Source organism: Tachyglossus aculeatus, chromosome 2, assembly GCF_015852505.1.
Source record: "Tachyglossus aculeatus isolate mTacAcu1 chromosome 2, mTacAcu1.pri, whole genome shotgun sequence".
NCBI lineage: Eukaryota > Metazoa > Chordata > Mammalia > Monotremata > Tachyglossidae > Tachyglossus > Tachyglossus aculeatus.
The window spans coordinates 129,887,093-129,913,395 of NC_052067.1; the positions used below are offsets into that span (position 1 = coordinate 129,887,093).

The window sequence follows — 26,303 nt, forward strand, 5'->3', positions numbered from 1 at the left end:
AAGTGGCAGAGCTGGGATTCGAACCCATGACCTCTGACTCCAAAGCCCGCGCTCCTTCCACTGAGCCACGCGGCTTCTCTGTTGCCCCTCAAGGAGCTGCCTCATTCCTCCTAACCCCGTCTCCACCTCTGAGCAGCTACCTCTTTCCCACTGTACCCCCTGGGGACCTTTGCCTTGCTCCCAGGTAGCCTCACGCCAGACCACCCCAAGCTCCTTTTGGGTCAAAAAAACTCCAGTGGTTGCCCATCCATCTCCACATAAAAAAACTCCTCAGCACTGGCTTTAAAGCACTGATTCACCTTGGCCCCTCCTACCTCACCTCGCTTCTCCCCTTCTACAACCCAGCATGCATACTTCGCTCCTCTATTGCCTACCTTCTCCCTGTCCCTCCATCTCACTGTCTCACATCCTGCTTCTGGCCTGGAATGCCCTCCCTCCTCAAATCTGACAATCACTCTCCCTGCCTCCAAAGCCTTATTTAAGGCACTTCTCCCTCAAGAGGCCTTCCCAGACTAAGCCCCCCTATTCCTCATCTCCCCCTCCCTTCTGTGTCGCCCTGACTTGCTCCCTTTGTTCTTCCCCCCTCCCAGCCCCACAGCACTTATGTACGTAGCAGCAATTTTATTTATTTGTATTCATTCAATCGTATTTATTGAGCGCTTACTGGGTGCTTACTTAGTACAGTGCTCCGCACAGAATAACACAGTAATCTCTCCATCAGTTCCATTGATTGACTGATTGATTGGGTCTGTCTGCCCCAGCTGATCTTTTTGGGGACCGTTCCTGGGATTTTTTAGTATAGAAGAGTGACCTCTGCCATGCGGTGACTGCAATCCTCTCCTTGAAGAGGAAGAGACTGAGCCTCCTCTGTCATCATCATCCTTCCCTGTTGTCTTGTGGCTGAAGCACCTCAACAGAAGTCATATTCCTTCATGCCACATCTGAAGGAGAGCTCTAATGAGCCATCTTTCCCAGCACCTCCTTTCCCTCCCCACAGCACCTGTATATGTGTATATATGTTTGTACATATTTATTACTCTATTTATTTATTTTATTTGTACATATTTATTCTATTTATTTTATTTTGTTAATATGTTTGGTTTTGTTGTCTGTCTCCCCCTTCTAGACTGTGAGCCTGCTGTTGGGTAGGGACAGTCTCCATATGTTGCCAACTTGTACTTCCCAAGTGCTTGGTACAGTGCTCTGCACACAGTAAGCGCTCAATAAATACGATTGAATGAATGAATGCAGAGCACTGTACTAAGCCCTTGGGAAGTACAAGTTGGCAACATATAGAGATGGTCCCTACCCATCAACGGGCTCTCAGTCTAGAAGACGGGCTCACAGTCTAGAAGACGTGATGTCTGTCTCCCTCCTCCCAAGCTGTAACCTCATTGTGGGCAGGAAATGTCACTGTTTATTGTTGTACTGTACTTTCCCAAGTTCTTAGTATAGTGTTCTGCACACAATAAGCGCTCAAGCGAATGAATGAATCTGGAATAGCCTGGGGAGGGCCGGGCTTTCGGTCAATAGGAGATGTTCCACCCTCCTTGGGATTGATGCTGAGGTCTATTTGGGGGTGAATCTCAACCAATTCTTTTAAAACAACTGCCTCTCCTCATTTGAAATGATCACTTCGAACGAGTGTTGAATATGGTAGAGAAGCAGCGTGGCTCAGTGGAAAGAGCCCGGGCTTGGGAGTCAGAGGTCATGGGTTCAAATCCCAGCTCTGCCAACTGTCAGCTGTGTGACTTTGGGCAAATCACTTCACTTAACTTCTCTGTGCCTCAGTTACCTCATCTGTAAAATGGGGATTAAGACCGTGAGCCCCAAGTGGGACAACCTGTTCACCTTATAACCTCCCCAGTGCTTAGAACAGCGCTTGGCAGATGGTAAGTGCTTAACAAATACCGATATTATTATTATTATGGTACTTGTTAAGCACTTACTATGTGCCAAGTACTGGCGCAGATATAAATCAGTCAGGTTGGACACACTGCGCCTGTGCTGACACTCTTATCCCCATTTTACAGACGAGGTACCTGAGGCACAGAGAAGTAAAAGGACTTGCCTAACGTCATATGGAGACACATGGAGGAGCCAGGATTTAGGTACTGGTCAATCAACTGTCATTAAATATGTCTGAAGAGGTCTTTTTCAAAGATTTTGAAAGTCTCTTTTTTTTCCGGTATTTGTTAAGCACTTATTATGTGCCAGGCACTGTACTAAGCACTGGGATAGAAACAAGTCAATCAGATTGGACACATTCCACATCGGGACCATTTACAGATGAGGTGACTGAGGAACAGAGAAGTGAAGGGACTTGTCCAAGGTCACACAGAAGACAAGTGGCAGAGACAGGATTAGAACTCAGGTCCTTCTGATTCGCAGACCTGTGTTCTAACCCCTAGGCCATGCCGCTTCTCTCTCCTAAAGGAGTTCAATCCCCAGACCTGCATTATGTCTACTGCAAGAAACGAAGAAGCAAAAATGCTCCTCACAGATCCAAAATTAAAGATTACAGCCCGACTTTTCCATCCTTCACACAGCGCAGTCCTAATATAAGTGAAGCATAAATAGCAAGCATGATTCAAAAGCAACTCAGACTCAAAAAATATGAAGAGCTATTAATAAAAACATACCCACAGATCTGCATATATGGATGCATGTCTCTGAATACGCAAACTTTTAGGTCTTCTCCCCCCACCATTCCACCAAAAACAAGAAAATTGCAAATATCAAGCTATTGGACAATCTTTAAGACGGCGGTCAGAGAAGCAGCGTGGCTCAGTGGAAAAAGCCCGGGCTTTGGAGTCAGAGGTCACGGGTCCAAATCCCTGCTCTGCCAACTGTCAGCTATGTGACTTTGGGCAAGTCACTTAACTTCTCTGGGCCTCAGTTACCTCATCTGTAAAATGGGGAGTAAAATTGTGTGAGCCCCCCGTGGGACAACCTGATCACCTTGTAACCTCCCCAGCGCTTAGAACAGTGCTTGGCACATAGTAGGCATTTAACAAATACCAACATTATTATTATTATTATTATCTTCGATCCAGATACAAGATAAATGGATAAAACGGCAGTTTTTTCCACTGATTCACTAAAGTAATCCAGTTAGCGTTACCCCTTTAGAAAGTCCTCCCTCCACCGTGTCGAGGTTACGAAAGAAAACTGGGGGCGTAGGGATAGGCTTTCGTGGTTTTGTCGGCTGCTCTTCAGCATGAAGCCAGCTAGAACTTTCCTGAGGATGTATTTCCCAGATCAGCGCTTAGAACAGTGTTCTGTACATAGTAAGTGCTTAATAAATGCCATTATTATTATTATTATTATTATTATTATTATTATTATCATCAGAACTCCGGAGGGAAGGCCGGAGTTAGAAGCCACAGAATCGGCTACGATCCCACGCAGCTACGAACAAACCGTACTGGTGGCTTAATGGATAGACCACAGGCCTGGGAGCCAGAATAACAATAATAACAATAATTTTTGTATTTGTTAAGCGCTTACTATTGTGCAAAGCACTGTTCTAAGTGCCGGGGAGGATACAAGGTGATCAGGTTGTCCCACATGGGGCCCACAATCTTAATCCCCATTTTACAGATGAGGGAACTGAGGCCCAGAGAAGTGAAGTGACTTGCCCAAAGTCACGCAGCTGACAAGCGGCGGAGCCGGGATTTGAGCCCATGACCTCTGACTCCCAAGGCCGGGCTCTTTCCACTGAGCCACGCTGCTTCCCATAAGGTTAACCGGTTGCCCCATGTGCGGCTCACAATCTTCATCCCCATTTTACAGCACTTAGAGCAGTGCTGTGCACATAGTGAGCATTTAACAAATGCCATCATGATTATTATTATTATTACCCCAGTGCTTAGAACAGTGCTCGGTCCGCTTAACAAATACCATCATTAACCTCTGCGAAGGTGGCTCAGGGATTCCAGGGCAGGGGGAGGCAATTTCCAAGAAGAGACCCTTCCCCCTTTCCCACCGGGAAGAGGCTTCCGCACCTGCAAATGGCAGGAAGGAACAGAAGGACCCACAGATAAAGGCTTCTCCTCTTCTCCCACTCCCTTCTCCATCACCCGAACTTGCTTCCTTTATCCATCCCCCTCCAAGCCCATATCTGTATTATGTCCATATCTGAAGCTTATTTATATCAATGCCTTCATTCATTCATTCAATCATATTTATTGAGCGCTTACTGTGTGCAGAGCACTGTACTAGGCGCTTGGGAAGTACAAGTTGGCAACATATAGAGACGGCCCCTACCCAACAGCTGGCTCACAGTCTAGAAGGGGGAGACAGACAACAAATCAAAACATATTAACAAAATGAAATAAATAGAATATGTACAAGTAAAATGAATAGAGTAATAAATATGTACAAACATATATACATATATATTATATATATATATATATATATATATATATATATAGGTGCTGTGGGGAGGGGAAGGAGGTAAAGTGGAGGGGATGGGGAGGAGGGGGAGAGGAAGGAGGGGGCACATATCAATCAATCAATCGTATTTATTGAGCGCTTACTGTGTGCAGAGCACTGTACTAAGTGCTTGGGAAGTACAAGTTGGCAACATATAGAGACAGTCCCTACCCAACAGTGGGCTCACAGTCTAAAAGACTAAAAGACATACCCGGATCAACTGTTTTCTCTCCTTCATGGATGGAAACTGAGGGGCAGTCAACATGGTAAATTAGTGCTTGAAAAAGGGTAGGTGAAATCCTAGCTCACTGTGGGCAAGGAATGTGACTACCAACTCTGTTATACTGTTATATTCTACTCTCCCAAATGCTTAGTAGTGCTCCGCACACTGTAAGCGCTCAATAAGTACCACTGATTTATTGGTCGACTTTGGTATTTTATTCTTGAACTTCCTTGGCTTTAGTCAGAATTGGTTCTCGTATGTCAGGTAATTATTCTTGGCTGAATTTCTAAACATCAAAATTCATACTCCAGACGGCCCGATCCCCAACTGCCTTTAGACAGTAACCTTACTGTAGGCAGGGAATGTCTGCTTATTGCTATATGGTCCTCTCCCAAGAGCTTAGTAAAGTGCTCTGCACATATGACTGACGCTTACACCACAATTCCTTCTAGATTATAATAATAATGATGGTATTTGTTAAGCGCTTACTATGTGCCAAGCACTGTTCTAAGTGCTGGATAAGTTTCTAGAGGGCAAGGAACATTGAGACTGTGAGCCCCGTGTGGGACAGGGGCTGTGTCCAAACCGATTTGCTTGTATCCACCCCAGCGCTTAGTACAGTGCCTGGCACATAATTACCACCTAAGAAATACCACAATTATTATCTCTACCAACTTTGCTGAAATCGCCCAATCTTTTGGTTTTTTTAACAGCATTTCTTAAGTGCTTACTATGTGCCAGGCACAAGCCTAAGCGCTGGGGTAGAGTCAAGACAATAATAATAATAATAATGATAATAATAATAATAATACTAATGGTATTTCTTAAGAACTTACTATGTGCAAAGCACTGTTCTACATGCTGGGGAGGTTACAAGGTGATCAGGTTGTCCCACATGGGGCTCACGGTCTTAATCTCCATTTTACAGATGAGGTAACTGAGGCCCAGAGAAGTGAAGTGACTTGCCTAAAGTCACACAGCTGACAAGGGGCAGAGCCAGAATTCGAACCCATGACCCATGACTCCCAAGCCCGGGCTCTTTCCACTGAGCCACGCTGCTTCTCCAATCAGGTTGGACACAGTCCATGACCCTCATAGGGCTCACAGCCTTAATTCTCATTTTACAGATGAGGTGCCCGAGGCACAGAGATGTTAAGTGACATGGCTGAGGTCACACAGCAGACAAGGGGAAGAGTCAGGATTAGAATCCAGGTCCTTCTGACTTCCAGGCCTGTGCTCTATCCACTAGGCCACGCTGCTTTTCTGTATATAATAATCACTCAGTAAATACTACTGATTGACGGACTTACAAATCTGTGAAAAAAAGCCCCGAAGGACTGTAGACTCAAGATCTATGGGAGAAAAGGGGAGCAGCATAAGCCCCTATTACTTTAAGAACACTGTGCCTGGAAATCCATCCTAATTAATCTATTTTTACAAATTTTCCAGGGTGCAAAAAGCACCCAGAAAGGGGCTCCCAAATGGATGAAATACCTTATTTAGAAAGCTGAGTTTGATTATAGGCGGGAGTTCGCCTCTCCAATAATGGGGATACATAATGGGGACCATCAGATCGTTGTGGGAAGGGAATGTGTCCGTTTACTGTTCTATTATCCTCTCCCAAGCATTTAGGATAGTGCTCTGCACACAGTAAGCGCCCAATAAATACGATGGAATGAATGGATACATGGCTCAAAGTGAAAACGATTCAAAGGGGCTACGGTAAAACAAAGCCAAAACCCACGACCACCTTCTAGCTCTAAAAGGGGCTTCAGCAGGTGGGGCAAAAAATAAAGTGCATTAGCTCAGGGGTTCTTCGTTATTCATCATCATCAATCGTATTTATTGAGCGCTTACTGTGTGCAGAGCACTGTACTAAGCGCTTGGGAAGTACAAGTTATTCTGAGGTTACATGTTATATGTTGCCAATTTGTACTTCCCAAGCGCTTAGTACAGTGCTCTGCACATAGTAAGCGCTCAATAAATATGATTGATGATGATGAGGTTACCACCTGTTAGCTGGGGTGCAGAGGACAAGAAGAGGCCTTAATTTTTTTTTTTGTAAACTAGGAGACAATCACCACATTCAATGATTGTCACGGGTGGGGAACAAATGCCACACCTCCACGCCACACCTCCCACTCATCATGCACAATACTTACATCTCTAGAAGCAGCGATCTGATTTATATATTCTCCATCCGTGAATAAAATATTCTGCCCATCCATATGACAATCTGTACGGGGAGAAGAAAACAATAATCCCATTACACCTTTAAACACATCCCCAGAAGGACCTTCCACCTTCTGTTGGTGTCACAAGGGGAATTCTCCCTGGAATAAACATAGAATTTGACTCAGTGGGAAGTCAAACTTCACAAAAAGAACTAATGTCTTTCGGTAGGCCACGTGAACATTTATAATAAATATTTTAGTGAATCCTCTGAGCACTTGTCGTACATATCAAACCTCCGGGAGCCTCTTGTATTCAAGGTTCTCAGAGAACAGGTACTTCCGAAACTGATTCTTCTTAGCTAGAATCGAGTAGTAAGCATGCATCACGGTAAACGAGCTGTAACAAAGGGTTTAATTGCAATACCACCTCATGCGATGCTATGCTTTCACAGACAAAGCGGTGGTTAGTGCACTGGAAAAAGATACACTTAAGACTTTTGTTGGTTGGAAGGCGAAATCTTCCAATACCAGAGAGCAAAAGCAACACTGGTAGCTTGAGCCATTGACGGCGGATGGGTTACACACACTACAGGCAATGTTCAATTTCCGTGTAAAACTGCATACGTTGGGAAAATTATTTTTCAGCCAGCAAGTATGAAGCACGCTCTCTCTCACCCTCCCCCCCCCAAAAGAATAATTACAGAAGAACTAGGACGAGTCTCGCCATTAATCATTAGACCAAACCAAAGTTCCGTTTCTAGAGGCACCTGAATCAAAGACACACTTTGTGGAATAAACTTAAGGTCCACAAATAAGTTGCATTATGATCAATCTTTGCCCAGGAACTTCATACTAGCAGAATTCCTTATTATAAATATGCAAAACACAGGCAGACCCTTACCAAAGAGAGAATTCAGTGATCACAAACTGGAAAGAGAAACTGGGAGACACAAGGCCCACTGGAAGCCCAAAGAAGAGACTTGATAATCAAAGAGAAGAGAAATCGAAAGAAATATTTCCTATGCCACCAATACAGAATACCAAAAAGTGCAAGAAAGATGCTTCTCAAGTTCTTAGCAGTAAGCTTTGTAACTAAAAAGCAAAGAAGAAAAACTCATTATGTCTTTGGAAATAAGGAAGGAGGGGGGAAAAAAAGGAAGAGGGTGGGGAAGGAGACAGCAAAGGAGTTTGGAGGAGCTTGTAATAATAATAATAATAATGGCATTTATTAAGCGCTTACTATGTGCAAAGCACCGTTCTGAGCACTGGGGAGGTTACAAGGTGATCAGGTTGTCCCACGGGGGGCTCACAGTCAATCCCCATTTTACAGATGGGGGAACTGAGGCACAGAGAGGTTAAGTGACTTGCCCAAAGTCACACAGCTGCCAATTGGCAGAGCCGGAATTTGAACCCATGACCTCTGACTCCCAAGCCCGTGCTCTTTCCACTGAGCCACGCTGCTTCTCTTGTATCTACCCCAGTGCTTAGTACAGTGCCTGGTACATAGTAAATGCTTAATAAATACCATATTCAAAAAAAAAAAAAAAAGGAGAGTGGGAAGGTGAGCAAGCAAAGAAAAGCATTGCAGGAGGAGCAATAAGAAAGCCTCCCAACAGAGGCAGCTTGGCCCCAAAACCGAGGATTCATAGCATAATATCTATTCCAACAAACAGACAATAATCTGACAACATGGCCAATACATGCACACAAAGAAAACTGACCAAATGGGGGGAAAAAAAGCAAGTGCCGGGCTTTTTTTTTAAATGCTCTTCATTTCTGGTCAAGCCAGAAAGAGTCTTCTGAATGATTGAAAAGTTATTTTCTACAAGTCATTGAAAGTCAGGATTAAAAAAAAAAAAAAAAGAAACCCAAAACACAATTCCAGTTCAAACCCATTACAAACAAGTCGTTTATCATCCCAAAATGTAGCCTTCCACCACCATCCCGCATCCCAACGATTCCATTCTCCCGCTTCGACAGGAAAGGCCTCTCTCGGGTGAAATCTATGAAGGTCGGGCGGGTGGCCATCACAATAGATTGGTCCAACTTTGTTAAATTTCAAGAGTAGTTGAGTGCGGAGCCAGCACTTAAAGAAATCTTCTTTTTACAGGTAGTAGAGTCAAGTTGGAAGATCCAGGATTAAAATTTCCATCTGTAGCTTCTTCCCAATCATGATTAGGCACAGCCGTCCACCCGGTGGTCTGAGCAAAAGCTTTGGTTCCATAATTTTCTTTCTACCACCTTCAGGCTTGAAAAGACTTGTGGTTTTGCCTCCAGAAGAACACGTTTATGGGACGCACAACACTGAACATTTCCCCTATGGGTTATTTCACACTTAACATAAATCCCAAACACAGAATTTTCAAAAGCACTAAGAAGCTCCACGTATAACTTTCAAGTCACATCATACGCGCTGACAAGACAGAGTTGGAAAGTCACAACAAATGACTAGATTAATCAACTAGATTAATCAATATGTACAATATATACATTCAATATATACATTCAATATATACAATCAATATATACATTCATTCAATTGTATTTACTGAGCGCTTACTGTGTGCAGAGCACTGTACTAAGCGCTTGGGAAGTACAAGTCGGCAACACGTGGAGACACAAATCGCCTTAAATGAGCATATTCTTCTGAATGTTGAAAGGATCCAGAGTTGTTTTGGACAGAAATTCTCAAATTGTCTTCTCGGCCCCATACTAAAATAGGCACCCAAAAATGAGATGGAGGCGTGGCCAAGGGATTCATCATGGGATGTTCGAAACTCTAATCTCCGAAGTGATCGGAGTAACTTTCTTCAAAACATTGTGAACAGGTGCCCCACTTGTAAAATAAGAATACTTGTCGCTTACCACCCGAGAAGGTGTGTGGCATAGGGGAAAGGGCCCAGGCCTTAGTGTCGGGGACCTGGGTTCTAATCTCGGCTAAGCCATTTGTCTGCTGTGTGACCTTGGTCAAGTCACTTCATTTTTCTGAGCCAGAGTTTCTTCCTCTGTAAAATGGGAATTCAGTGCCTGTTCTCTCTCCCACTTGGACTGGGAGACCCATGTGAGACAGGAGCTGCGTCCAACCCGCTGATCCTGTATCCACCCCTGGAGCTCAGTACACCGCTCGTCAGAGGGGAAGCGTTAAAATACCACATTATTGCCGAAGCATCCCAACCATGTCTAAAAAATTGAATCATACATTTTCACATAAACGTTCAGACACACAATTACATTCAGACACAGGAGAATAAACCATTTGGCATTAAAATAGGTTTTCCCTTCCTAAGACCCTGGATTTGGCATGCACATCATCTGTTGGTACAGATATATATATATCTGTATATATGTGTACAGTATATATATATATATATATATATACACACACACATACCGTATACATACATATACGGTAATATATATGAACAGATAAACACATCAACACTGAACTCAAATTTAAGGTATTAAAAATTCTCTAAAAATTAAGGAACAGTAGATTTTCCTTACAAAAGGAAGGTTTTGTGTATTAGCATTGCCTAGTGGAAAGAGCACAGGCCTGGGAATCAGAGGACCCGAGCTCTAATCCCGGCTCCGCCACTTGTCTGCTGTGTGACCTTCTGCAACTCACTTAACTTCTCTGGGCCTCAGTTTCCTCATCTGTAAAATGGGGATTAAATCCTACTCCTGCCCACCTAGACTGTGAGCCCCATGTGGGACAGGGACTGTGTTCAACCGGATTACCCTGTATTTACCCCAGTAATAATAACAATAATAATAGTAATGGCATTTATTAAGCGCTTACTATGTGCAAAGCACTGCTCTAAGCACTGGGGAGGTTACAAGGTGATCAGGTTGTCCCACGGGGGGCTCACAGTCTTCATCCCCATTTTACAGATGAGGGAACTGAGGCACAGAGAAGTTAAGTGACTTGTCCAAAGCCACACAGCTGACAATTGGCAGAGCCGGGGTTTGAACTCATGACCTCTGACTCCAAAGCCCGGGGTCTTTCCACTGAGCCACGCTGCTTCTCTACTCAGAACAGTGTTTGGCACAGAGTAAGTGCTAAACACATATCATAATTATTATTGTTATTATCCTTCTATCTAGGGATCATAAAACAATAGAGAAATTGGATCAGTCCCCAAATACCTTTAAGATAATTTAGTACTATTTTTTTTAATCACTTATTGTATTACCAGCAGAGAAGGCAGAGAGAGAACCACCCAGCAGTCCACCTGGCAATCTGAATTAATCAACAACAAGACTTTTGGGTCTTAACTGCTATCACAGCCAGGCAAAGTATTACAGGACTGGCCCCGGGCTTGGGAGTCAGAGGACGTGGGTTCTAATCCCTGCCCCGCCACTTGTCTGCTGTGTGACATTGGGCAAGTCACTTCACTTCTCTGGGCCTCAGTTCCCTCATCTGTAAAACGGGGATTAAGACTGTGAGCCCCAAGTGGGACAACCTGATTACCTTCTATCTACTTGTAACCTCCCCAGCACTTAGAATAGTGCCTTGCACGTAGTAAGCGCTTAATAAATGCCATTCTTCTTCTTCTTATTATTATTACTCCAGTGCTTAGAACAGTGCTCGGCACATAGTAAGCACTCAACCAGTACATCATTATTATTATTATTATTATTATTATTATTATTACTATTATCTGAGGGAAGCAATTGAGTCTAAAATGAACTGGGCTAAGGGCCCAAGAAAGTATTCCAATACAAACTAAAATTATGATCCCCTGCACTGTTACTACTCTTCTAGTCCTCTCTGCTATCAGTAAAAAAAAAAATTTATGTAACCAAAAGTTTCTTAATTTGGGGGGTACTGATTCTGGTTGTGGGAAAAGTTCCAATAAATTGGTGAAGATTAGAGGTTTTTAAGCTCTAATCAGAGTACTAAAAATATTCTTTTTCTAACTCATACAGGAGCCTTTTTGGACTGTAAGCCCCAAGGGGGCAGGGAGCACGTCTACCAATGCTATTATATTGTATTCTCTCAAGTGCTCAGTACAGTGCGTTGCACTCGGTATGCAGGCGATAAATACAATTGACTGGTCATCCTAGAAGTCACCTGGCTCATCTACTCACTCCTCCTTTAGCACCTCTTCCTTCTCAAGCAAGAGAAAGCCGAGTCGGTCAGCTACATTTATTGAGCTCTTACTGCATGCAGAGTACTGTACTAAACGCTTGGGAGAGTACAATATAACGGACACATTCCCTGCCCACAATGAGCTTACAGACTAGAGATTCTCTCCCTGCCTTTTTCATTGATAATTTTATCACATTTTTGCTGCGGACAAAGCCGGGCAGATGTGGGAGAGGGGCAGATGGAGGAAAAATAACCCACACCACGCTGAGCCAAGGGTCTCCTGAGGGGAATCACATTATTATTCATTATTCACATGCCGGGAGAACGATGCCTACTGACTTTAAAAATATTTGCAGCATGGTCAAGAAGACAGGGCACAGGCCTCGGAGTCGGAAAGACGCGGGTTCTAATCCGAGCCCCTCCACTTGTCTGCCATGTGACTCTGGGCAAGTCACTTCGCTGCTCGGGGCCTCTGTAAAATGGGGATTAAGACGGTGGTTCCATTAAGAGTATTATCTTGAATTACCTTGAATCTACCCCAGCGCTTAGAACAGACGTATAGAAAGCACTTAATAACATTAAAAAAAAAAATTTGAGGCTTTTTTCAAACCATCTGCAAGGATGTAGTAATAAGAATAACAATAATAGTAGTAAAGCTTCCTTATGTTGACGGAAATTCTCAAAATGCAAATATCTACTTGGATAGATCTATTAGAATATTAGAGATTCATACCTGGCAAAGTTACAGTTCCATCTTGTTCCAACGTTTCAGGGTTTATTCTTATGGCTGTCATACTGTGATTGTTCACATCTCTATATAACAAATAACCCTGGAAATTACAAAATAATTTCACTTAGTTCCTGGCAAAACTGAGTAACATTGCAGAAACTGCAGCAGTACGTTCAAGTGAAATTCCAAATAACAATACACAAACAGTAGCTATATATCTACCAAATATTAAATATACAGGAAGGAACAGATGCACTTTAAGTAATGGGATGAAATGTAATACTATACTATATAAAAAATGTCAAATCCGTCCATTCAATTTGGTAGAAAAATAGGTAGGTTCACAAGAGAAAGGAGTCATCATTTAACTTGACGAAGTTCAAAGTGATCTTGGTTCTTTGCTGCAGGACAGATATGACAGAGTACACTTTAACTATCCAGTTAGGCAGATTAATTAAGTTTTAATTGCAGGTGGCCATTGGAAAGAAGGGCTAAAGATGAGGTTTGCTTGCCGTATGAGAACAAAAACTCCTCACCGGTGGCTTTCAAGCCCTTCAACACCTTGCCGCCTCCTACCTCACTTCACTACTTCCCTACTACAAACCAGCCCGAATCAATCAATCAATCGTATTTATTGAGCGCTTACTGTGTGCAGAGCACTGTACTAAGCGCTTGGGAAGTACAAGTTGGCAACACATAGAGACAGTCCCTACCCAACAGTGGGCTCACAGTCTAAAAGGGGGAGACAGAGAACAAAACCAAACGTACTAACAAAATAAAATAAATAGAATAGATATGTACAAGTAAAATAAATAGAGTAATAAATAGTACAGACATATATACATATACACAGGTGCTGTAGGGAAGGGAAGGAGGTAAAATGGGGGGATGAGGGGGACGAGGGGGAGAGGAATCAATTAATCAATCATATTTAGTGAGCGTTTACTGTGTGCAGAGCACTGTACTAAGTAAAATAAATAGAGTAATAAACCTGTACAGACATATATACATATATACAGTTGCTGTGGGGAAGGGAATCAATCAATCGCATTTATTGAGCGCTTGCTGTGTGCAGAGCACTGGACTAAGTAAAATAAATAGAGTAATAAATATGTACAGACATATATACAGGTGCTGTGGGGAAGGGAAGGAGGCAAGATGGGGGGATGGAGAGGGAGGCAAGGGGGAGAGCGCTTAGAACACGGCTTTGCACAGAGTAAGCGCTTAACAAACGCCATCAATCCATCTCATCCTTCTCACCACCGACCCCTCGTCCATATCCTCCATGTGGCCCGGAATGCCCTCCCTCCCTCAAATCCGACTGTCCCCCCACACTTGGAAGCCTTATTGAAGGCCCATCTCCTCCAAGAGGTCTTCCCTGACTAAAGCCCCCTTTCCCTTTACTCCCACTCCCTTCTGCATCACCCTGACTCAGTCATCATCATCATCAATCGTATTTATTGAGCGCTTACTATGTGCAGAGCACTGTACTAAGCGCTTGGGAAGTACAAATTGGCGACATATAGAGACAGTCCCTACCCAACAGTGGGCTCACACTCCCTTTATTCATCCCCCATCCCAACCCCACATCACTTGTCTGTAATTTATTTACAGACAATAGACTGTGAGCCCACTGTTGGGTAGGGACCGTCTCTATATGTTGCCAACTTGTACTTCCCAAGCGCTTAGTACAGTGCTCTGCACACAGTAAGCGCTCAATAAATACGATTGATTGATTGATTTAAATTATGTATGCCTGCCCTCTAAACTGTAAGCCCATCATGGGCAGGGCCTGTATCTGTTTATTGCAATACTGTACTCTCCCAAGTGCTTAGTAGGGTGCTCTGCAAACAGTAAGCACTCAATAAATACAACTGAACGAATGAATGAGAACCCAAGCAATATTATGGGTGTGGTCTGGATATCAGACTTTTTAGAGTCTAGACTGTGAGCCCCAAGTGGGACAACCTGATCACCTTGTAACCTCCCCGGTGCTTAGAACAGTGCTTTGCACGTAGTAAGCGCTTAATAAATGCCATCATTATTATTATTATTAGCACTGACATTCAATTGGAGGAACTCAAATTGTGGTTTCTGACCTCTATATAAAATGTGGATCATTGTGAACTCCTGAGAGAGCATGGGCTTAGAGGTCATGGGTTCTAATTCATTCATTCAGTCGTGTTTATTGAGCACTTACTGTGTGCAGAGCACTGTACTAAGCGCTTGCAATCGCAGCTCTGTCAATTGTGTGACTTTGGGCAAGTCAGTTAACTTCTCTGTGCCTCCGTTACCTCATCTGCGCTTAGTACAGTGCTCTGCACACAGTAAGCGCTCAATAAATACAATTGAATGAATGAATCTGTAAAATGGGGATTAAGACTGTGAGCCCCACGTGGGACAACCTGATTACCTTGTATCTTCCCCTGCACTCAGAACAGTGCTCGGCACATAGTAAGCGCTTAAATACCATCATCATTATTATTATTACCACCTTTACCTGAACCCATTCAGATCACGGTTTGTAGCTTAGTGCAAACAGCATAGGCCTGGGATTCAGGAGGACCTGGGTTCTAATCCCGGTTCCGCCACATACCCGCTGTGTGACCTTGGGCAGGTCATTTAATTTCTCATGGCCTCAGTTACTTCATCTGCAAAATGGGGATAAACGCGCAAGCCCCATGTGGGACAAGGACTGCATCCTACCCAATTAACCTGCCTCTACCCCAGCACTTGGAACAGTGCTTGGCACTTTGAAAGGGTGCCAATGAGTAAGCCCTACGGAGAGCTCACCTCCTCCAGGAGGCCTTCCCCGACTGAGCCCCCTTTTTATTCTCCTCCTCCTCATCCCCCCTGCCCTACCTCCTTCCCCTCCCCACAGCACCTGTATATATGTTTGTACAGATTTATTACTCTATTTATTTTACTGGCACATATTTACTGTTCTATTTTGTTCCTGATAATAATGATGGTATTTGTTAAGCGCTTACTACGTGCAAAGCACTGTTCTAAGCGCTGGGGAGGTTACAAAGTAATCAGGTTGTCCCACGAGGGGCTCACAGTTTTAATCCCCATTTTACAGATGAGATAACTGAGGCCCAGAAGTTAAGTGACTTGCCCAAAGTCACACAGCTGACAGTTGGCGGAGCCTGGATTTGAACCCATGACCTCTGACTCTAAAGCCCGGGCTCTTTCCACTGAGCCACGCTTTTGTGCACCTAGCTTTAATTCCATTTGTTCTGACGACTTGACACCCGTCCACTTGTTTTGTTTTGTTCTCTGTCTCCCCCTTCTAGACCGTGAACCCGTTGTTGGGTAGGAACCGTCTCTAGATGTTGCCAACTTGTACTCCCCAAGCGCTTAATACAGTGCTCTGCAACAGTAAGCGCTCAATAAACACGAATGAATGAATGAATGAATACCATAAGCTTTGCGAACATGGGCCAGAAGATAATCTATCACATGCCTTTCTGCCTGGTACGGTGACAAGCGTCATTTTCTTGTCCCGTTACTCTAGCTTGCTTTGTTTCTACCACCTATTACAAAATCCCTCCTGCAGTCAACAGGCCGTGGTGGCTTTCCTTTCAATTATTATTATTATTATTATTATTATTATTATTATTATTATTATTATTATTATTTCCTTTCACTCTTCCTTACTCACCCCTTCCTCTATGCAGCCCAGATACGTTTACGGAAACCTTGCTGCAGATACGGGAGAGTGCAGCTCACTTAGTGGCTAGAGCACGGACCCAAAAGTCAGAAGGTCCTGGGTTTTATTCCCGGCTCAGCAACTCCTCTGCTGGGTGACCTTAGGCAAGTCACTTCCCTCGGCCTCAGTTTCCCCACCTGCATAAAGGGGATTAAGCCTGCGGGCCCTCTGTGGGACAGGGACTGTGTCCAACCTGATTAACTTGCATCTACCCCTTGCCTGGCACAGAGTAAGCGCTTAAATACCAGTCCCATTCCCTTCCCTTGGCATTCTCCAGGGACTGATGAAGCAGTGAAGACACACTACCACCGGTCATGGGTTCGAATCCCGGCTCCGCCACTTGTCAGCTGTGTGACCTTGGGCAAGACGCTTAACTTCTCTGTGCCTCAGTTACCTCATGTGTAAAATGGGATGAAGACTGTGAGCCCCCCGTGGGACAATCTGATCACCTTGTAACCTCCCCAGCGCTCAGAACAGTGCTTTGCACATAGTAAGCGCTTAATAAATGCCATTATTATTACTATTATTATTATCTGTTACATGGGGATTAAGACTGTGAGCCCCAAGTGGGACAACCTGATCACCTTGTACCTCCCCCCCAGCGCTTAGAACAGTGCTTTGCACATAGTAAGCGCTTAATAAATGCCATTATTATTATTATTATTATTATTATTATTATTATCTGTTAAATGGGGATTAAGACTGTGAGCCCCAAGTGGGACACCTGATCACCTTGTACCTCCCCACAGTGCTTAGAACAGTGCTTTGCACATAGTAAGCGCTTAATAAATGCCATTATTATTATTATTATCTGTTAAATGGGGATTAAGACTGTGAGCCCCAAGTGGGACAACCTGATCACCTTGTACCTCCCCCAGCGCTTAGACCAGTGCTTTGCACATAGTAAGCGCTTAACAAATACCACCATTATTATTATTATTATTACCACTGCTAGATTTAGCTGACTACATGAAGAGAAAGTGGAAAATTACGGAGAAAACAGTCCGTCAAAAACTACTTGCTGTACATCTAACTAGTGAGCTGTAATAAGGAGAAAGGCCAGCAGATAATACACTGCCATCTGAAGCTATATGAAAAATGGTTAGAACGGTTAAGCTTTTTTAAATTAGCTGAATATCCATTTTCCTCACAACCTGTCAGATGTATACAGTTCCAATTCTTTTATTTTGCAGCTGCATTAGAGATCTGTAAACCACTTCGCCGTTTACAAGCCATTATAAATAAACTTGATCTTTTCCCCAGTGAAAGGGATTGGGGGTTGGGAGAGGTGAGAGGGTTGCTAGTGCATTACTATTAAAACTGGGGAAAAAATTATAAATGGTCTAAATTTTTTAAATATTATTCTTCCTTATGACCCCCAGACTGAGGGGGTCATAAGACTGTTCCCAGACTGAGCCCCCTCCTTCCTCTCCCCCTCGCCTTACCTCCCTCCCCTCCCCACAGCACCTGTATATATGTATATATGCTTGTACATATTTATTACTCTATTTTACTTGTACATATTTATTCTATTTATTTTATTTTGCTAATATGCCTTGTTTTGTTGTCTGTCTCCACCTTCTAGACTGTGAGCCCGCAGCTGGGTAGGGACCGTCTCTATCTGTTGCTGACTTGTACTTCCCAAGCGCTTAGTACAGTGCTCTGCACACAGTAAGCGCTCAATAAATACGATTGAATGAATGAATGAATGACCCCCAAAATACTTTCAATACAAATTCATTTTATACATGAAATTGTAGCCAGAAAAACAAAAATGGATGGATGCTACGCTTCTTGCAACTCAGGACATAATTTATTCTCTTGGAACAAATGTGAACCATATATTTAATTTACAGGAAAAAAAATGAAGGGTTTCATTTTAGATAGTCTCCTACCTGAGCATACCCTAACCAAGACTTTTTTTCTTTTCTGTTTTTGATGCGGGATGTAGAATTGTATATATGACCCTGAAAGATAACAAAAGTTAGTGTGACGATTGTTAGAGTGAAATTTTACAGTTAATACTTTGCCAACAGGGAACCATACGTTCTAACTCACGATGACATGAGAAAGAAATGGTAGCGAGAATACATAGAGATGCAGGACATTCACAGCACATATTCTCAAGTACAGGTGAGATCTTGTTAAAACGAGCTGGCATACAAGAACCTCATTACAACGGGAAAAGAACCAAGGTACCATCTCGTGAATAATACGATCTAAAGCAGGCAAGCCATAGAATAACGCGAGCTTCGCTTCCATACGTTTATTATTTGGAGCGCCTGCCTATTGACTAATATAATAGGCTAAATGACAAGAACCCCGGAAATAAAAACTGATCTGAGAGAGGAATAAACAGGAGGTGACTGGTTACTCATCCATCGTTCAATTCAAGGAACCTAAAACTAAAAAATGACGGGAGTGATGATTTAAAAAAATAAATGAGAGAGAGAGGAAATCCCTCTATGGAAGCACTACGGACTTCTCGTTGAGGTTTTAGAGGCTGCCAAGACACATGGCTGATTTAGATTTCATTCTAACCAAAAATCAGCATATAAAAGAAACACATTAGTCCAAATATATCCAACTGGGACTTCTTATTCTGATATATAAGACTGTGGCATTAACTGGCTCAGTCTAAGCAATCACTGGCTACGGTGTTTACTGTACAGGACATGTTTCTGCACTTATGACCTCTCAAAATAGCAAGGTTTCACCTGACATTAGGTTCACAAATTACTCATCAGTAAAACTAAATTAGAGGTTACTCTAAAAAGTCAAAGCACACAAAAAGATCAGAGCAATGAGTTGAGCTGCTTCTTTTAAGCATTAGGACCGAGTCACATTACCCTCACTGTTCCGCTGTATCCCGACCCTATTTTATAGAGGCCGTCCTTGCATAAGAGATAGAGAAAGAAGCCATCGTTTTGAAGTAGACACTGGTCATCTTCATCCACAGAAATTTCCTTCAGCGGCCATCGGTGCATCAGAGCGGCTTTCTTAATCCCATTACTGAACCAGTCCTGGATTTGGATTTTTCCCACTAAAACTGCCTGTACGCTCCTCTGGAGAGAATTTAGGATGGTTGGCACCTAGACAAAGAAAAAACTGGCATTAGAACACTTTCCACAAAGTACAATCGAGGCACCGAATAGACTACTCGATCTCATGAATTCACAGCAGAGATAATTAACGGAGACAAAATATACTTAGGTAGCAAACCCAAAGCACACAGAAAATAAACTCATCAGGTCTGACGTGTTAATCTGCATGTATGACGTAGTGATGATGATGATGATGGCATTTGTTAAGTGCTTACTATGTGCAAAGCACTGTTCTAAGCGCTGGGGAGGATACAAGGGGATCAGGTTGTCCCACGTGGGGCTCACAGTCTTCCTCCCCATTTTCCAGATGAGGTAACTGAGGCTCAGAGAAGTGAAGTGACTTGCCCGAGGTCACACAGCAGACGTGTGGCGGAGCCGGGATTCGAACCCATGACCTCTGACTCCAAAGCCTGGGCTCTTTCCGGGCTTTAGTGATTATACCCTTTCTCTCTACCAAATGTAAGCTGATAATAATAAAAATAATTTATTACAATTGTGGTATTCGATAAGCGCTTATTATGTTTCAAGCACTGTACTAAGCGCTGGGGTAGATACAAGATAAATCAGGTCCCAGATGGGGCTCACAGTCTAAGTAGGAGGAATGGTACTGAATCCCCATTTTGCAGATAAGGGAACTGAGGCACAGAGGTGTAAAGTGATTTGCCCAAGGTCACCCAGCAGACAGTCTACTGTTAGGTAGGGACTGTCTCTCTATGTTGCCAACTTGTACTTCCCAAGCGCTTAGTACAGTGCTCTGCACACAGTAAGCGCTCAATAAATACGATTGATTGATTGATTGACCCAGGTCCTCTGAATCCCAGGCCCGGGCTCTTTCCACCAAGCCTCCCTGCTTCTCTTGATCGATTCAATAGTTTTTGTGAGAGTTCAACTGTCGGGTAAGTGCAGAATGAAGCAGGGACCCTGTCCCGAGACGGAAATTACAATCCTTCTCATTCCTTAATCCGCGAAAAATTCCAGGCGACGGCACACAGGAAAATACCTGGATGGTTTGGCACGCGTGGCTGCCGTTGTTGGTGAGGATAGCAGAGATGGCCTGAAGAGTCCTCCCTGTTTCTCCCCACGCGGCTACCAGACTGAAGAGGCAAGCGCAGGAGAGGGCCGTAAGGGACTGGCCCGTGCTGTCGTTCACGCCGGTACTCCGGACGGTGATTTCCAAAAGGAGCTGGAAGAGAGACTCTGTGGAGAAAACACAACCCCATTACATTGGCGCGATGGACCGGAAAAATGGATGCGCTTCGGCTGTTCCAATTACTTTATCCCCTCTGTCCACGGTATTTCCTTGTAGAAATCCTGAAATTCACCACTGCTCCAGAGGAAAGCTATCCGTACTTCTCGGACGTGTCCAGGGAGATTGGGCCCGAGAGTTACGGATGGAATTGTCTGCGTTTGGCAGTTACAATGAACTTGACTTACACTTCATGGTCACAAACACCCACCGCGTGTGGCGGAGGATTCCCGGTCGGCCGTATCATAAGATTACGAGTTAACCTGGTGCTAAACTTGCGAATCTCCTACCATGCTCCCTTCCGCTCTGTGGGGCAGTGTGAACACGGAAAGCAGCAGCGGTCGACTTGCTGCTGGCCGTCTCTGGTGGGAATTCTCTAGGCTTCGTGGAGCATCACATTCCAGGAAATCAACAGCTGTAACATTTTCCCAGGGGGTGGGGAGGAGATTGAGGGGAACAAGGGGCCGCACGCTAGATAAGTGGTACAATTCCAGCACACTTTATGGAATGCTACAATAATACGAGGAAGAAGAGGAGGAGAATGAATGTCCTCAAATCCCCTTCAAAGCCTTACTGAAGACACATCTGCTCCAAGAGGCCTTCCCACACTAAGCCCCACTTTTCCTCATCTCCCACTCCCTTCTGCGTCCCCGACTTGCTCCGTTTGCTCTTCCTCCGCCTCCCAATCCCACATTACTTAGGTATAGATCGGTAATTTTATTTATTTGTATTAATGCCTGTCTCCTCGCCTCTAGACTGTGAGCTCGCTGTGGGCAGGGAATGTCACTGTTTACTGTGGCACTGCACTTTCCCAAGCACTTAGTACGGTGCTCGGCACACAGTAAGCGCTTAGTAAATATATTTGAATGGATGGATGAATGAGGAGGAAGAGAAGAGAAGAGAAGAACAAAGAGGAGGATGACAACTACTTTTAGACTGTGAGCCCACTGTTGGGTAGGGACTGTATATGTTGCCAATTTGTACTTCCCAAGCGCTCAGTACAGTGTTCTGCACACAGTAAGCGCTCAATAAATACGACTGATGATGAACTACTGAGAGCTCACCTCCTCCAGGAGGCCTTCCCAGACTGAGCCCCCTCCTTCCTCTCCCCCTCGTCCCCCTCTCCATCCCCCCGTCTTACCTCCTTCCCTTCCCCACAGCACCTGTATATATGTATATATGTTTGTACATATTTATTAATCTATTTATTTATTTTATTTGTACATATCTATTCTATTTATTTTATTAATATGTTTGGTTTTGTTCTCTGTCTCCCCCTTCTAGACAGTGAGCCCACTGTTGGGTAGGGACTGTCTCTATATGCTGCCAACTTGTACTTCCCAAGCGCTTAGTACAGTGCTCTGCACACAGTAAGCGCTCAATAAATACGATTGATTGATTGACTGACTAGCAGTAGCAGTGGCATTCATTAAGCACCAGAGTGCTACAGTAGTTGCTCAATATATCCTATTAACTGAGTGGGAAACACAACAAAAGCAAAACTTGAAAAAGGAACAGTAAGAAAAATAAGGATTGGATAGGTAGCTAAAGGCAGGGAACGTGTCTGCTAATTCTGTTGTATTCATTCATTCATTCATTCAATCGTATTTATTGAGCGCTTACTGTGTGCAGAGCACTGTACTAAGCGCTTGGAAAGTGCAAGTCGGCAACATATAGGGACGGTCCCAACAAGGGGCTCACAGTCTTGTTCTCTCCCAAGTGATTAGTAATAATAATAACGATGATTATGGTATTTGTGAAGCCCGTACTCTGTGCCAGGCACTGTACTGAGCGTTGGGGTGGATACGAGGTAATCGGGTTGCCCAGAGTCCCTGTCCCACAGTCTTAATCCCCATTTTACAGGTGAGGGAACTGAGGCACAGAGAAGTGAAGTGACTTGCCCAAAGTCACACAGCAAGACAAGTAACAGAGCCGGAATTAGACCACATGACCTTCTGACTCCCAGGATCTATCTGCCAGGCCATACAGTGCACAAATGAAACACACATGTAAAAATGAGCGTCAGTGTTCTAGAAATATAAATATAAGGGCTGAGGTTGGATATTAGGAATCAATCAGCGGCATTTATTGAGTGTGAAGGAGTCAGGGTTGTGGGCTATATGTACAGTCTCGAGTGAAGAGTCACGGACGACGCGAAGGACGTAGACTTCTGAGACTCAGCGGGGAAGTGGGGGGAGAAGAGACTGGTGAGCCCACTGTTGGGTAGGGACTGTCTCTATATGTTGCCAACTTGTACTTCCCAAGCGCTTAGTACAGTGCTCTGCACACAGTAAGCGCTCAATAAATACGACTGAATGAATGAATGGTGGCCAACCACCGGATAATCAATCACTTCTAGTGACTGAGCCCCTCAATACATCAGAGAACACTATACTGAGAGAGAGCATACCCTAGAGTTGGATGAAATGATCCCTACCCTCAAGGACCTTCATTCGTTCATTCAATCGTATTTATTAAGCGCTTACTGTGTGCAGAGCACTGTACTAAGCGCTTAGAAAGTACAATTCAGCCCACACCGGACTTGCAAACTAAAAAAGGGGGAGACAGACATCAAAACAAATAAACAGGCAGCAATATAAATACATAGAATTCTAGATATATACACATTATTATTATTATTTCCCTCATCTCCCACTCCCTTCTGTGTCTCCCTGATTTGCTTCCTTTACTCTCCCCCGGCCCTCGGCCCCACAGCACTTATGCATATCTATTCTATTTATTTTATTTTGTTAGTATGTTTGGTTTTGTTCTCTGTCTCCCCCTTTTAGACTGTGAGCCCATTGTTGGGTAGGGACTGTCTCTATATGTTGCCAACTTGTACTTCCCAAGCGCTTAGTACAGTGCTCTGCACACAGTTAGCGCTCAATAAATATGATTGATGATGATGAAGTAAACAGGCATCAATAGAAATAAGCAGAACTATAGATATGTACATATATACACAAGTGCTGTGGGGCAGGGAGAGGGGTTAGAGGAAAGGGAGTGAGTCGGGGCAATGCGGAGGGGAGGAGGAGCTGAGGAAAAGGGGGCTTAGTCTGGGAAGGCCTCTTGGAGGAGGTGGGCTTTCAGCAGGGCTTTGAAGGGGTGAAGTGTGATTGATTGGCAGATTTGAAGAGGGAGGGCGTTCCAAGCCAGAGGTCGACGGCGGGACAGGTGAGAATGAGGCACAGTGAGAATTTACCATCTAACGGAGGACACTCTAAGACCGTAAGCTCCTTGTGGGCAGGGACCGTGCCTACCAACCCTCTTATAGGGAGGGGAAGATTTACAGAGGAGGCAAGAGTTCTCATTTTGAGTTACTGCAGGAAATATAGGGAGAGTCGAAGAGGGTGGTGGAAGAGGGGGGAGTGGAGAGGAGCAGTGGAGATTTTAGGGATATCATGCCGCATGGTTTCAATCCTGCTGAAGAAATATGTGGCCAGGTCATTAGAGGAAAGAGATGGTTGGCGGGGTGGGAGGAGGTCTGAGGAGGGAGTTAAATATCTGGAGCAGTTGGCGGGGGCTCTGGGTACGGCAGTGAATCAGGATGGAAAAGTACTGTTGTCGGGGCAGAGGAGAGGGCCAAATTGAATCTGATAAGAATGAATTTAAAGTAGACAAAGGTCAGAGAGATGTCTGGATTTCCTCCACCAGCGCTCCGCAGCTTGGGCTCTAAAGAATAAGAGTTTTGACAAACACACTTGGGAAAAATCCCTTAGCCTGAATTGCAATCTGTCATAGCAATCGGTGTCAGATCACGCTGGCCTCTAACAATTCAAGGGGTGATTTGAGAAACCCGCATTTCTAATACTCTGCCTCCAGAATATACAGGAGTTTGGAAAGAGCAGGTTCCATCTGCTTTTGTTACTATGGAAACAGGCAAGGGGATTGCTGAAAACTGTGCGTATAATCGGTTTTTTTTAAAGGGTCCTATTTGATGTATGACAGGCCTTTTGCATTTCCATAACAATGCTATACAGCTTTAAAAGTCCATAAAGAAGTGCTGTAGAAAACCATTTTCCCTACAAATGTAAAGATTAATATATACTGTAAAATATACTGACGCATTATGGTGATAAATCTATGTCTTATACACTACAGTCTTTTCAGAGCACCAAAAACAAGCTACGAACAAGGGCTTCAGGTGGTCAAATCGAGCCGGAAAACACCAGGAGCTATGTAGACTAAAAGGAAAAGGAAGGGCCTCTAAGTAATCCCCGCAGAAGGATTATGAACCCAAGCGCATCTCACAGGGACAAATGGGAAAGAGTGGGCATTCATTCATTCAAGGCACTGTACTGAGCTCTTGGAAGAGTACGATGCAACAAATAACCACGTTCCTGCCCACAACAAGCTCACAGTCTAGAGGGTAGAAATGTTTTAATGAACCAGGCCTTCTGTATGTTCCTTGCCCACAGGGCCTTTATAGAAACAGTCTTTCCAGTATCTACCTACTGTCAACCTAAAGGATCAGGCCTTGGCAAAAGAGCCCTTCAAAGCCCTACTGAGAGCTCACCTCCTCCAGGAGGCCTTCCCAGATTGAACCCCCTCTTTCCTCTCCCCCTCCCCATCCCATCTCCGCCACAAGGCCTTTCTCAACTAAGCCCTCATTTCCTCTACTCCCTTTCCCTTCTGCGTCACCCTTGCACACGGATTGTTTTTGTCAGCCCCACAAAGGCAGGGCACTGTACTAGTGCTGGGGAGAGTACAATACAACAAAAAAACAGACAGGCTCCCTGCCCATAACGAGCTTACAGCCTAGAAGGGGAGACAGGCATTAATATGAATAAGCAAGTTTTTTGTTTGTAAGTCTCCTCACTCCTCAAAAACCTCCTCTGGTCACCCATTCCTCTCTGCACTAAGCAGAAACTCTTGGGCACTGGCTTCATGACACTCAGTTCTCCCCCTCTTCATTCTTTCCCCACTACGCCCCAACTTTCACACTTCACTCCCCTCAAGCCAAAGTACTCACTATGCCCCATTCTCACCTATCTCACGCTGAACTCTTTCCCAAACCCTCCTTTCCACCAGGAACTCTACATTCTTCACATCCAATAGGCGCTGCTCTCCTCATCTTCCAAGCCCTCCTAAAATCACATTTCCAGGAGGCTTTCTCTGATGACCTCTCAACTACTCACCTGATTTCACCCTCTACTGCTACTTCATCACTTCTGTGTCATCTCTTCTAGACTGTGAGCCCGCTGTTGGGTAAGGACCGTCTCTATATGTTGCCAACCTGTACTTCCCAAACGCTTAGTACAGTGCTCTGCACATAGTAAGCGCTCAATAAATACGACTGAATGAATGAATCCCCCCGTCTGTCCCGAGGTGACCCTGGGGTACGGGCCATCTCAAGGTCAAAAGCTATCTCGTGCCCACCTGGGCCAGCAGGCAGAACTCGGAAGTGAGGGTGGGATACGGTCCCCACGACCAAATCTGCTAGATTGACAGCCCAAGATGGGAATACAGAAGGTGTCCCTCGCCCCCGTGCCAATCAAATTAGGTATGGAGGAGGGGGGAGGGCAGAGATTGGGTAAACTGAGGCTGGAAGCTGGTATGGCCTAGGGGCACAGGCAATAAAT

The 26,303-nt window shown here is 44.3% G+C and overlaps 1 protein-coding gene across 1 annotated transcript in view; it reads right to left on the minus strand.

The window, feature by feature from the left end:
* Window positions 1-26,303, minus strand: part of MYCBP2 (MYC binding protein 2) — a 404,370-nt gene that overhangs the window by 257,514 nt on the left and 120,553 nt on the right. The window contains exons 5-9 of the mRNA XM_038763035.1: window positions 20,476-20,672; window positions 19,221-19,463; window positions 18,267-18,338; window positions 12,663-12,759; window positions 6,826-6,899 (exon numbers count right to left, since the gene is read on the minus strand). Of these exons, the coding sequence (XP_038618963.1) occupies window positions 6,826-6,899; window positions 12,663-12,759; window positions 18,267-18,338; window positions 19,221-19,463; window positions 20,476-20,672 (683 nt within the window). The remainder of the gene's footprint in view (window positions 1-6,825; window positions 6,900-12,662; window positions 12,760-18,266; window positions 18,339-19,220; window positions 19,464-20,475; window positions 20,673-26,303) is intronic.